At 50.8% G+C, this 11,431-nt stretch overlaps 2 protein-coding genes and 1 long non-coding RNA gene across 3 annotated transcripts; 1 reads left to right on the forward strand and 2 right to left on the reverse strand.

The window, feature by feature from the left end:
* Positions 1-978: 978 nt before the first annotated feature.
* STEEP1 (STING1 ER exit protein 1) lies at positions 979-3,896 on the forward strand. Its single transcript, XM_066182027.1, has 7 exons — positions 979-1,139; positions 1,340-1,457; positions 1,601-1,642; positions 1,753-1,891; positions 2,405-2,494; positions 2,617-2,709; positions 3,419-3,896. The coding sequence occupies exons 1-7, from the start codon at positions 1,016-1,018 to the stop codon at positions 3,479-3,481; spliced, it is 669 nt and encodes a 222-aa protein (XP_066038124.1). The 5' UTR covers positions 979-1,015; the 3' UTR covers positions 3,482-3,896.
* Positions 2,704-7,890, reverse strand: LOC136288623 (uncharacterized). The gene is made up of 3 exons (XR_010720539.1): positions 7,794-7,890; positions 3,145-3,199; positions 2,704-2,965 (listed from the first exon to the last, which is right to left on the reverse strand). It is a non-coding gene; the product is annotated as an uncharacterized lncRNA (long non-coding RNA).
* A 1,447-nt stretch (positions 7,891-9,337) lies between these two features.
* SLC25A5 (solute carrier family 25 member 5) lies at positions 9,338-11,338 on the reverse strand. Its single transcript, XM_066182443.1, has 4 exons — positions 11,186-11,338; positions 10,583-11,069; positions 10,327-10,467; positions 9,338-9,720 (listed from the first exon to the last, which is right to left on the reverse strand). Exons 1-4 carry the CDS (start codon positions 11,294-11,296, stop codon positions 9,563-9,565), a joined length of 897 nt encoding a protein of 298 aa, XP_066038540.1. The 5' UTR covers positions 11,297-11,338; the 3' UTR covers positions 9,338-9,562.
* Positions 11,339-11,431: the final 93 nt, after the last annotated feature.

Raw genomic sequence — 11,431 nt, forward strand, 5'->3', positions numbered from 1 at the left:
CGGCGGGCGGTACCAACGGCAGCGGAGGGCGGGGTGTGACGTGTCGTGGCGTCACGGAGGGGGTGGCGCGGCGGCGGCGCTGTGGGTTGGCATCTAAACTGTTCGACCAGGAAAGGAAAGGCCGGGCGCACGAACGAACAAAAACAAGGCGCTCATTCCCCACTTCCTCAGGGCAGGCAGGGCTCCATCACACCTGACGGTGTCTTGGGAAGACAAACACCATCACTCCAAATGCCCTTCCTTCCCTCCTCCCCCAGATGTAATTGCTGAGCATGCGGCCGTAGGATCTGGGATATCTCTCAGGTCAGCTGGGATCAGCTGTCCTGGCTGTGTCCCCTCCCAGCTCCTTGTGCACCTCTCGCTGCTGGGATGGGATGAGGAGCAGAGAAGGCCTTGGCTCAGGGTAAACCCTGCTCAGCAGTAACAAAAACATCTCTGAGTTACCAGCACTGCTTCCAGCACAAATCCAAACCTAGCCTCATACCAGCTAGTGTGAAGAAAACTAACTCCATCGCTGTCAAAACCAGCACAACCTGCTACACTGCGTTTTCTGCTTTCCCAGAGAGTGTTTTCCAAGGGCGAAAAGCGCTATTTTCTACGTTTCTTTAACAGCTTTTGGAAATAAAGAATTTCTCCACGGTCATATAAGGCAGGCTGGCTGGGCTCTGTTTCTCGGGTTTATGCTCACTTGTAATTTCATATAATCCAGCTGTGCGGGGAGGCGGCTGAAGAAAGACACGGGAGAAAACCCAGTGGAAGAAAGTAAACATTGCTATAACGGCCGCACCGCGAACCTGCCGTTCCGGACCTTTCCCGCTGTACCAGCAGTAAGAACCATGTGAGCTCTGGGCGCTTCTCAAGAAGAGCCTTGCCCAGTGTCCGGCCCTTTGAGGCACAGGAGAGCCGGGAGCCGCCGGGCTCTGCGCTCCCCCGGAGCCGCCCCGGCGGGCGGGGCCGGGCGCGGGGGGCCGGGCCAGGCGGCTCGGAGCCCGCCGCCGCCGCCGCCGCCGCCGCCATGCCCAAGGTGGTGTCGCGGTCCGTCGTGTGCTCCGACACCCGCGACCGCGAGGAGTACGACGATGGAGAGAAGCCGCTGCACGTCTACTACTGCCTGTGCGGGCAGATGGTGCTGGTGCTCGGTGAGCCGGGGGCAGGGGCAGGCGGCGGCCCGGGGAGGGGCAGGCCGCGGCCCGGCGGCGCAGAGGGGCCGGGAAGGCGGCGGCGGGGTGTAGGTGCGGGTTCGAGATGCGCGATGCGGAGGGAGGGTGCGGATTCCGGGTTCCCGGCGCGGGTGCCCCTCCCGGCCCCGCCGCCAGCCCGGCCTCGCCGCTCCCCGCAGATTGCCAGCTGGAGAAGCTGCCGATGCGGCCGCGGGACCGCGCCCGTGTGATGGACGCGGCCAAGCACGCCCATAAGTTCTGCAACGCCGAGGAGGAGGAGAGCGTCTTCCTGCGCAGGTGGGCCCGGCCTCTGTATCCCCCGTCCCTCTAGCCCCAGGCCCGGGGAAGGGGCTGCCCTCCCCGCCCAGCTGGGAGCCGCCAGCCAGGCACGGAGACCCCGTGTCCATGTGCTCTGCTCAAGCGCTGCCTCTGTCCCCCAGGCCCGAAGGAATAGAGCGGCAGTTCAGGAAGAAGTGTGGCAAGTAAATGACATTTTTTAGTCTTTTGAGTGACTTTTAGAATCTTTTTATGAGGAAACCATAGGAATCCAGAATTTGGGTTTCCTCTCAGCTATGCATATTTCTGTTTCCAGGTGTGGACTGCTGCTCTTTTATCAACACCAACAGAAGAATGCTCCTGTGACGTTCATTGTTGATGGTGCTGTGGTCAAATTTGGCCAGGGTTTTGGGAAAACAAACATATATACTCAGAAACAGGAGCCTCCTAAAAAGGTGATTGACTTTAGAGGAGAGGGTTATCTTTGCTTTTCTAAAGCTGTTGTGTATAAAATAACTTAATGGTGACGGCAGAGGGGAGAGAAAAGAAAAAGGAATGGACCTCTGAACAGTAACTCAGTTTGGTGTCTTGTCCATGTCTCCTTTAAGTTTTCCTGGACAGAGGTCACTGCAGTTTGGAGTCCTTGCACTAATGGAGAGCAAAATAAACTCTAAAAATCTAGTTTGTGCCTGATACTTAGGCTCAGTTGACAGAAAGTACATCAGGTTGGTAGTCTGCACAGTGATTCTCAAAGTCTGGCTCATCTGCTGTATACCAGTGAGCTTTTTTCTGGTAATAATACCTCTAAGCCCAGAAATCATTGAGCATAACTCCCCTTTGCCGCCCACAGAGTTCAGGTAATCTTGATGGCTTGCATAAGCAGCCTTAAAAGCTTTGGAAGGAGAAAGCAATCCCTACTAGCACAACTACTGCCAAGTTTTAACAAAATATTCTTGTTTTTCACCCAGGTGATGATGACCAAACGGACCAAAGATATGGGCAAGTTCAGTTCTGTCACAGTCTCCACGATTGATGAAGAGGAGGAGGAGATTGAAGCGGTGAGTTTTGGATGCCCTTAGTCACAGCCACATCTGAGCTGAGCAGAGCCAGCATTGGTCTCACTGTTTGGACGAGATGTTATTCTGGGGTTTGCTGATACAAAGTGATGTGTGTATTTCAGAGGGAGATTGCAGACTCATATGCACAGAATGCAAAAGTGATTGAGAAACAGCTGGAACGTAAAGGCATGAGCAAGAAAAGGCTACAAGAGTTGGTGAGTTTGGTGCTGAACACAAAGCTCTGAGATGTGTTGGCTTTGTACACAAAAGCTATCTTGCAGATCAGACTGCAAGTATAGAGGGGTTCTGGTATAGTCACAGGCATCTTGCAGCTTTGTGAAGATGAGATTTCCTTTACAGGTTTTATAGACATATTCTTCTAGTCCCCCTGAACTTAAAATTGCATGCCATTGTGTGGAGCGCTAACTGAAAAGCAGCCACCAGAGTGTTTGCAGGGAGGCTTTCTTTGACCTGTTGGAAGAGTAACAAGGGAAGGAGTAATCAGGCCATGGCTTTGCCAGCCTGTGCTCTCATGCCTGCTTGCCAGAGCAGGTCATGGCCATGAGGCATCAGGGCACAGCAAGTAGCTCAGCTGCTACTGCAAGGGACACGCGAAGAATAAATGGCAAGAACATCACAACTGATCTTACCTCCTGTGACAGGAGGGTAGTAGATGGAAAGGGGGAGGAAATGTGCAGCTTCCACCTGAGGATAGAAAGTATGAAATTGGGCAGTTGGTCTTGGACTTTTTACAATTTTTAAGATGGTCCTTGTTTTGTATGTTGGCAAAGCACTTGAGCTACTCTTGCTCCTGGTTTTGGGACTGAAAAGTTTGCATTGGTCAGACAAGAAAAACAAACTTAATTGGAGCACTGAAGGGAAAATTATCCAGACATTTAATTTTGCCTTAATTTTTCTATTCAGGCTGAGTTGGAAGCCAAGAAAGCCAAGATGAAGGGAACCCTGATTGATAACCAGTTCAAATGAAATGCTGTGTATCTTCTGGGTATTTGGAGACAGGAGAAAACGACCAGGAGCTATCACAGTTCTGTCAACAAAGCAGAAGTAACAGACAATGTTCAAGAGTTGCACTGTGCTGCAGCCAGCTTGGAGGATGAGAACCTCTCTCTATGCCTCTGTATAAGTGATACTCTGGGTATCAGTTTTAACTCCAGTGGCACTGGAGACTTTGTTCAAACTGCAGTTTTCTACAGACCCGGTGTTATGAGCAGGCTGTTCCAGGCAGAATATTTGCTTTCAAGAAAATCTTTGCTGGGTGCCTTCCCAAGTTCACCTTCAGATTCCTGTCCTTTTATTTTGTAGTTTTCAAATGTGTTTCCTTGAATACATTAGAACGATGGGTAACTGTACAACAAAGAAATCCTTATAAAAGTAAGCTCTATACCTGTTGTTCATTTTGTTATTTTTTATGTGTCCAAAAGGTGCAGCGGCCTGAACCATGCTGCTCCAACACAGTCTGGAATGACTGGAATGCATGGCTTGGGCATGTAGCTGCTGCTCACCCTGACCTGCCAGAGGCAGTCAGCACAGACTGGGCTGCAGCACTGTAGTCTCAGCACCTGCTGAACATCACAAGGCTGCAGTTGCACAGAATTACACTGTCATAATGGACACATACAAGAATATAAAATCCAAGCCTGTTTTAAACTACTGTAAGTAAAAACTACTAATGAGTTCAAATACATGGTTGGAAGTTACTGATACAGCCAGTGGCCATTTAAGAAAACAACTGCACATCTGAACTAGCCCATTGGGCAAAATAGTTTCAATATTTGGAGTTGTGAAATGTGAAGGAAAAATTGATTTGAATGTACTGACCACTAAGGACTTGGATAGACAACACTATACACCAGTTTTTAAAGTACTTTGTTTGTGTAATAGTACTTTGTGCCTCTTGCATGATGTAGTAACAGTGCTCTTTAGCCCATGTCTTCATTGCTCTAGATTGAATTAAATTCCATGTTACAGATTTGAACTAAAATACCTCTCCTCAAATGTTCTTACTCTACCAAGTAAATGCATCATAAAATGCAAGCAATGAACAAGATGCTTCCATGTCCCACAATTATTATGGAAAACTTCCTGTAATCAATAAAGGTTTTCCATCTGGCTTTATAACCCTGACTGGGAAAACTCAGATCTATTTACCTAAGGATTTATCCTTTCTTTCTCGGGAAAACAAGGAGTAAAAGAGGGAGTAAACTTGGCCCAGAGCTAGCAGAGATGGGTCTGTAGATCCTGTGACAATTTAATGCCAGGCTGGTAAGCAGGTATTCACGTTAACTCACGCAGTGTTGATCTTGTTCCCTGCTCATCACCTGCTAATCTGAAGCCTATTTCCAGAAGCCTGCGGCCAGAGGCCCTTGGTGGTGTGCGGTACCTGAGAAGGGTAGGAGACGTGTGTGAGTGCACAAATCCCTTTCCCAGTGTGGTAGCACAGTCTGGCCAGGCGAGGGCCTCAGGGTTCCTCTGGGAACGATCCAAGCCTGGGGTAACGGCAGGTTGCTCTATAAAAATTCTTTTTTTTTTCCCCGAGCAAGAGTAAAAGACTTTGACATCTGAAAATAGGTTTTGAACCTTGTGAGAAGTGCTGGGAGGTAGATGCTGAAGCTCCAGTTGTCCAAGGATGAAGTGTGATCTTGCTTCAAGTGACACTAGACCAACAAGCTAACTTGGGGATGGTGTGATTTGTTGTCAAGGTTAAGGCTGGGATTGACAAAAGGATTCAACTGAGGAAGGGCTGTGAAGGGGCTGCCAAGTGGGGATAAGACCATCTTTGTAGTTTGGTGAGGCAGAAAGAGAATCTAGTGAGTGCCCCAGCTCAGCATAAATTGTCCAAAGTAGCTGTTACCAGCTGCCATCAACTTCCTTAGCTGCCACTTGGATCCTTGAGACAGCACAGCACAGGCTTCTGGAAGGCCAGTCCATGTTCAGTCTGTGTTTTGTCTTGTTTGGAAATCTGCCTAGTTTGGCTCAGGGCTTGCGCATAGACCCAGTCAGAAAGGGGAGTACCTTGTTTCTTCTGAGGTGCTTTTAATATACTCTAGTTGTGCAGTCCATGGCTGAAACAACTCCTACACAGAGAATCTGATCCAATACATTATTACATATTTCTTAGTTCAACTGGAGGTAGTTCACAACAGTGTAAATCAAATTGGGTTTTTCCTTTCTAGATCTAAATGAATTAAAATATATTAGGTGACTGTAGCAACAGGAATCAGGGTCACCAAGTTCAAACAATTGATGAAATGTCGTGTTATAATAGATAAACCAACTGTCCTGCAAGGTTTCCCATACCCTGGTAGCAAACGTGCAATCTGTAGCAGAGTTCAGACCAAAGGAAACTCTGATTTCATGTCACTGTAAAAGTCAACGTTTGTTTTTATAAATCAGTAGATACAGGTAAGAGATAGATTTGTTTAACTGAGCACCATATTGTATGTAAGAACTTGTCCAGATGGAGAGGTATCACAAAAAGTGAAATAAAAGTGAAGGAGGGAATCTGTTCTAAAAGTAATGGCATACATGGCCAGACTTACCTTAATGTAATTTCATGACTTAGTCCAGACCAGTTTCCAAGCACCTTCACAAAACCCTAGTCTGATTTACCACGTCAGAACAGCTCTGGATGTAACAATGCTGCCTGGTTTCTCATAACCTGTACAAAACCTCCACACAGTGTGTAAACACTCAAGTAATAGTGAATCCAGCCACCTCCCTGTTAATCCCAGCTGTGCCTGGGGAGCAGCATGGTGTCCTCCCCTGCTCCCGAGGGGAAGTTTCTGGGCAGCCCTTTCAGCTCTCCTTGTGCTCCATGTTTGTACTATTCTGCTCACTGACTGATGTGCAGATGGCTCGCTCTGACTTCCTAGACTGTTGCATTGATAAATGCAGATTGCTAAATACACATAACAATGCGTATGACAAAGTGATCAGCTTGGGAGCAGCATTAACTGCCTGCACTATTCACAACCTGACTCAAAGTAGACTCAGCATTTGCTGGTCTCACTGTTTCTCAAACCACTACCCCCTAGCAGCTCGGTATGGTTCCAAGGTGTGCAGAATGGGGGCTGTGTCCCTGCAGGCATATGAGCTTATCTCTCTCCCCACAGCCCAACCCACCATGCATGTGCTTTGGGCAGCTGGTGAGGCCACCTTGCATGATTGGGCAGGGGCAGAAACAATCACCACTGGGAACAACTGATTTTACCCTGTTCCTCTGCACCAGATGCTGCCAGTGCAGCACATGTAAGATGCTGGGGCAATGCCTGCCAAAAGTGACAAGGACATAGAGGCAGGGCTCCATCCAAAGCCCAGAGACACAGCCTGGAGTGACCCAATGATTGCTGAAGGGGACAGTGGGGTGGACAAGCTGGCACTCTGCCAGTCTTTTACCAGTCAAGTCCTTGGGATGGGATACTCCCTACTGCAAGACCCAGCACACAGCCAGGCACAGCCCAGTTGGGACAGGCTGGTGGACACTGAGCCATTCCAACCATCCCACACCAATCACCACCTGCCCCAGCCATTGCCAAGCGTGTCACACGATCCCCTGCGCAGCTGCGCTGCATCAACACCTCCTAAGCTTGGGATTTATGGCTGCTGGGTGAGGGGCTGAGACAAAAGTGGCATTACAGGCTTTCACCCATCTCTTCCCACCAGCAAAGGAGCTGATACACCAGGCTGGACACAGCTCCTCTGGAGGAAATCATGACATGTGTGATGTTCAGCCCCTTCCCACAGGAGAATCAGACTTAAAAGGAAAATCCACCTCCATCCATGCCATTCTTGGGACAGTCCCTTTCTCACAACTCAGGTTCCCCACAAGAACAAAGCCCTTAATCCCTGTACATTGTGCTCCTGTGGCAGGCAACAGCAGCAGCTGAAGCCCCCAGCATGATCCCCAGATAAAGCGGCTCCCAAGGAGCTGCCAGGAGGGCGGAGGTTAAAACCCCAGAAGGCGTACTAGCCTGTGCTACCCAACAGTGGAGTGCAGGAAAACCCCCTTGTGGGCTCTGCCCTGCATCTCCCACCTGCCAGAGCTAAAAACAGCTGTGAAACACGTTCTTGTTTCCTGAATCCCCAAAGCAGTCAATAGGGCAGGTAGCTCAAACCCATTTCACTCAGTGCCAGCCCCGCACCCCAAGTCCAGTGCACAATCTGTAGGTCTTAAGGACTTAGGGATTCCCCTGCTCAGCTCCTCTGCAGCCTGGCACAACAGCCTAGCTCAGTGCCTCAGTCACCCACCACTGTGTGCAGGAAGAAATTATGCACTTACCTTATTGAGCCAATGGCCTGGTTGTGCATCCCCCCTAGAGGGAAGGACAGGAATGGATGCCCCATGCTCAGCAACCAGCAGCATTTCAGAACAGCCCTTGAAATCCAGGTGAGCTTAGCAGCAGGAGGCTGAGAGCCCTGAATTAATAAGCTGGCACTTTCCACAACAGGAAAGGGCTCCCTGGTAAAGCTGCCCCATGGCAAAGTCCCCTGCCAAGCTGCTGCCTGTGCCCCTAGCACTGCCCACCGCTTGTGGCATTGCTTCACATCCCACCTTTACATTTTATTTCCACAGCAGGCAGTGGACGGGACCTCACAGTGCAGCAGACCAGGGGCAGTTGAAAATCATCAGCAAGGACAGCTGGCTCAACTGTGAGGCACACAACTGTCTCCCATCAGGAAGGCATGTGCCCAGTCACAGGCACCCTGGCAAGCCAACACCACCTGCAGCAGGCAGGTGCTGGGCTCTCATGCCTGGATGCCTTGCTTAGATTCCAGCAATAAAACCAATTCTCGCACTTGGCAACACAAGATCTTTAGCTGCCTTGGGCAGTGATTGAGATTGGTTTCAGTGATTGAAATCAACTGCTTTGAGCAGGCCTGGGCAGCCATAAAGGACCAAAGGCATGGGAGAAGTGAGAAGATTCACTGATCTGAAGGGCAGAAGACCAGGAGAGCACCCACTCACCACTCCAGCTCCCCAGGCAGAAACCAGGCAGCTTCGCTGGGGTGACTCACAGACCTACGGAGATATCTGGTAAAGGCAACACCATAAACATTGTTCCATCTTGCAGTTTCCCCCAAATTGTCCCAGCAGCATAAAGGAGATTTCCTCTTTCCCTGGAATTTTGAACCTTAAATTCCAGGGGTAAGGAATGCGCCTGAGAATGCACCTCCCTGCCTAGCAAGCACAGCTGGTACAGAAGCTGTCTCTGCTCAGCTCCTGCATCCCCACAGCACAGCACCTTCTGTGAGAGCAAGGCTGGCCAGGGAAGCTACAAAACAGCAGCAATTAACTGCACTTGTGTCCCCTGGCTACCTACATGTCCAAGTAGGTAGCTCAGTTTCTATGGCAGAGAACATGATGCCAGGCTCTGCTCCTCCAGGGAGCAGCAAACACTCCCTTAGACATTCTTTCAGCCTCCCAGGCATTCAGTGCCATAGGGAGTGCTGTGCTTTACAGACAGTTTAGGCACTTGGTACAGCCACAGTCAGGTTTCACGAGCTCCAAGGAGCAGACAGGCCAGAGGCAGGATTATGGCACACACTCAGTCCATTATCTCTGGTTAGTGGAGTCTTAGGGAGGTCAGCTGGGTGAGCCCTTCAGAGCTGCCAGTCCCCATTCCAGCCTACACCACTGAAGGAAACACTACCTGGCTTCCTTGGCAGCCTGCACTGTGTTTACATGCCAGTACTTAGCAGGTACCAAGGCTTGCAGGATGGAGATGGTTCATCTTCTTCTCTACAACTGCTGAGATCCCCAACCCCCTCATACTTCAACTGCTGTAAGAACAAACATGAGATGAGTAAAATTGGTTTCAGATTTTTATTTCTCTGTACTCTTTAACCAGGAGTGACCAAAATAGAAACCATCATGAATCCCATCAGGAGGAACAGTTTAATAAAAATAGGGCAGGCAGTCACCTCTGCCCCATGCCAACCTGTACAAACATCAGCTGCCACTGTTTAGTAACTAGATGGTTTTCAAACAAGTCCATGAAGGGTCACAGACTACACAGAACAACATTCCAGTTCACAACAGGAAACAACTTATGTGTACTTCTTGATTTCATCATACAGGACTAAGACAAAAGCAGCACCCATTCCTCGGAGTACATTTGACAATGCACCTTTGAAAAAGGCCTTGGAGCCCTCATCCCGGGCAATCTTCCGCCAGCAGTCAAGAGTGCCGGTGTACATTATGTCAGCTGCAGGAGACAGACAGCTTTAGGAACTGGATGCCCACGACCCCCAACACCCAGGTCAGAAACAGCCTCGTGTATTTACTAGCTTTACAACTTAATGTGCATCCCATTTCTTGGCTGACTTTCTCCAATACTTGCACATCAGAGGACAAGACTGCCCAGGAGAGATGGTGCTGCTGCTGTATTGTTCCTGGGAGACACTGGAAGGACCAGCTCAAGCAGAAGGCAGCACTTTGACATCAACACTTCCAAACTTAAAAGCACAATTGGCCAGGCTGTGCCTGCTATGGAAGCTGTCTTTTCTTGTCCCAGAGACTTTTTTTTTTTTTTTTTTTTCTGCAACATACCTGGGCAAGTTCTGCCATTCTTACCTACTGACATATACCTGACTTGTGCATGCCACCTTACAGGTGTGCTACACAAGCCAACCTATTCATGCCCCTTTCTGTCACCTGCTTCCACAGCCCCTCCTACACCCCTGCTTACAGGAAATGAAGATATCTACATAGGCTGATGAAAGCCAAGCCACTCTCCCTTCACTTCAGCTCCACCACCAGCTATTGATTCAGGTATGCCAAATAACTCTTATACAGTGAGGTAGAAACTTACCTCCTTTACGGCCAGACTGCATCATCATGCGACGACGAACCGTATCAAAAGGGTAGGAGGTCAAACCTGCGACAGCAGTGACGGTCTGTGCAATCATCCAGCTGACAACAATGTGGGTGTTCTTTGGGTCTGGAAGCATGCCTGCAGGAGAGATGCTTTGATGAGAACGGCAGGTAAGCCACCAGCACTATCGAACTGCATTACAGGCGTGTCGCAGCCCAGCATCTCCCTTTCAGTGCCGTTTTGGTCAACCTACCCTTCGCGGTGTCGTAGATACCAAAGTAGGCGGCTCTGTAGATGATGATGCCCTGGACAGAGACACTGAAGCCCTGGTACAAGCCCCTAATGCCATCTGAGCGGAAGATTTTGACCAGGCAGTCACCAAGCCCACTGAACTCCCGGTCGGCCCCGGCTTTACCCACATCCGCTGCCAGGCGGGTTCGGGCAAAGTCAAGGGGATAGACGAAGCAGAGGGAGGTCGCGCCGGCGGCACCCCCGGATGCCAGGTTACCGGCGAAGTACCGCCAGAACTGGGTTCGCTTGTCCACGCCGCCCAGGAAGATCTCCTTGTACTTATCCTTAAACGCGAAGTTGAGGGCCTGGGTGGGGAAGTACCGGATCACATTGGCCAGGTTGCCGCGCCAGAAGGAGAGGATGCCCTGCTCCCGCGGGATGCGAACCACGCAGTCGACGATGCCCTTGTACTGCTTCTCGGCGGAGATCTGCTTGCTGGCGTGCTGCACCTGCAGGGGCCGAGATGTCGCTGTCAGCGCCGCTCCCCCGCGAGCCCCCGGCCCACCGCGGCCGCCCCCCCTCTCCGTGAGGAGACCGTGCGACGGCCCCGGCCGCCGGCGCTCACCTGCAGCAGTAGCTTGACCCTCTCGATGGGGGCGACGGCGGTCTTGGAGATGGCGGCCGCCACCCCGCCGGCAAGGAAATCCTTAGCGAAGGACACGGCCGCATCGGTCATGCCGGGAGCGGAGCGAGCGGGAACCGATGCCGGGCGAAGGAGGCGAGAAGCGACTCTGGGGGGGCGCCGCAATGGCCGTTAATATAGGGGCGGGGGGCGCGAGGGTGGGCGGGGCGCGCGCCCCGTTCGCCCATT

The sequence above is a fragment of the Chamaea fasciata genome, unplaced genomic scaffold, assembly GCF_029207755.1.
Source record: "Chamaea fasciata isolate MVZ Bird 193981 ecotype frontalis unplaced genomic scaffold, bChaFas1.0.hap1 SCAF_4, whole genome shotgun sequence".
NCBI lineage: Eukaryota > Metazoa > Chordata > Aves > Passeriformes > Sylviidae > Chamaea > Chamaea fasciata.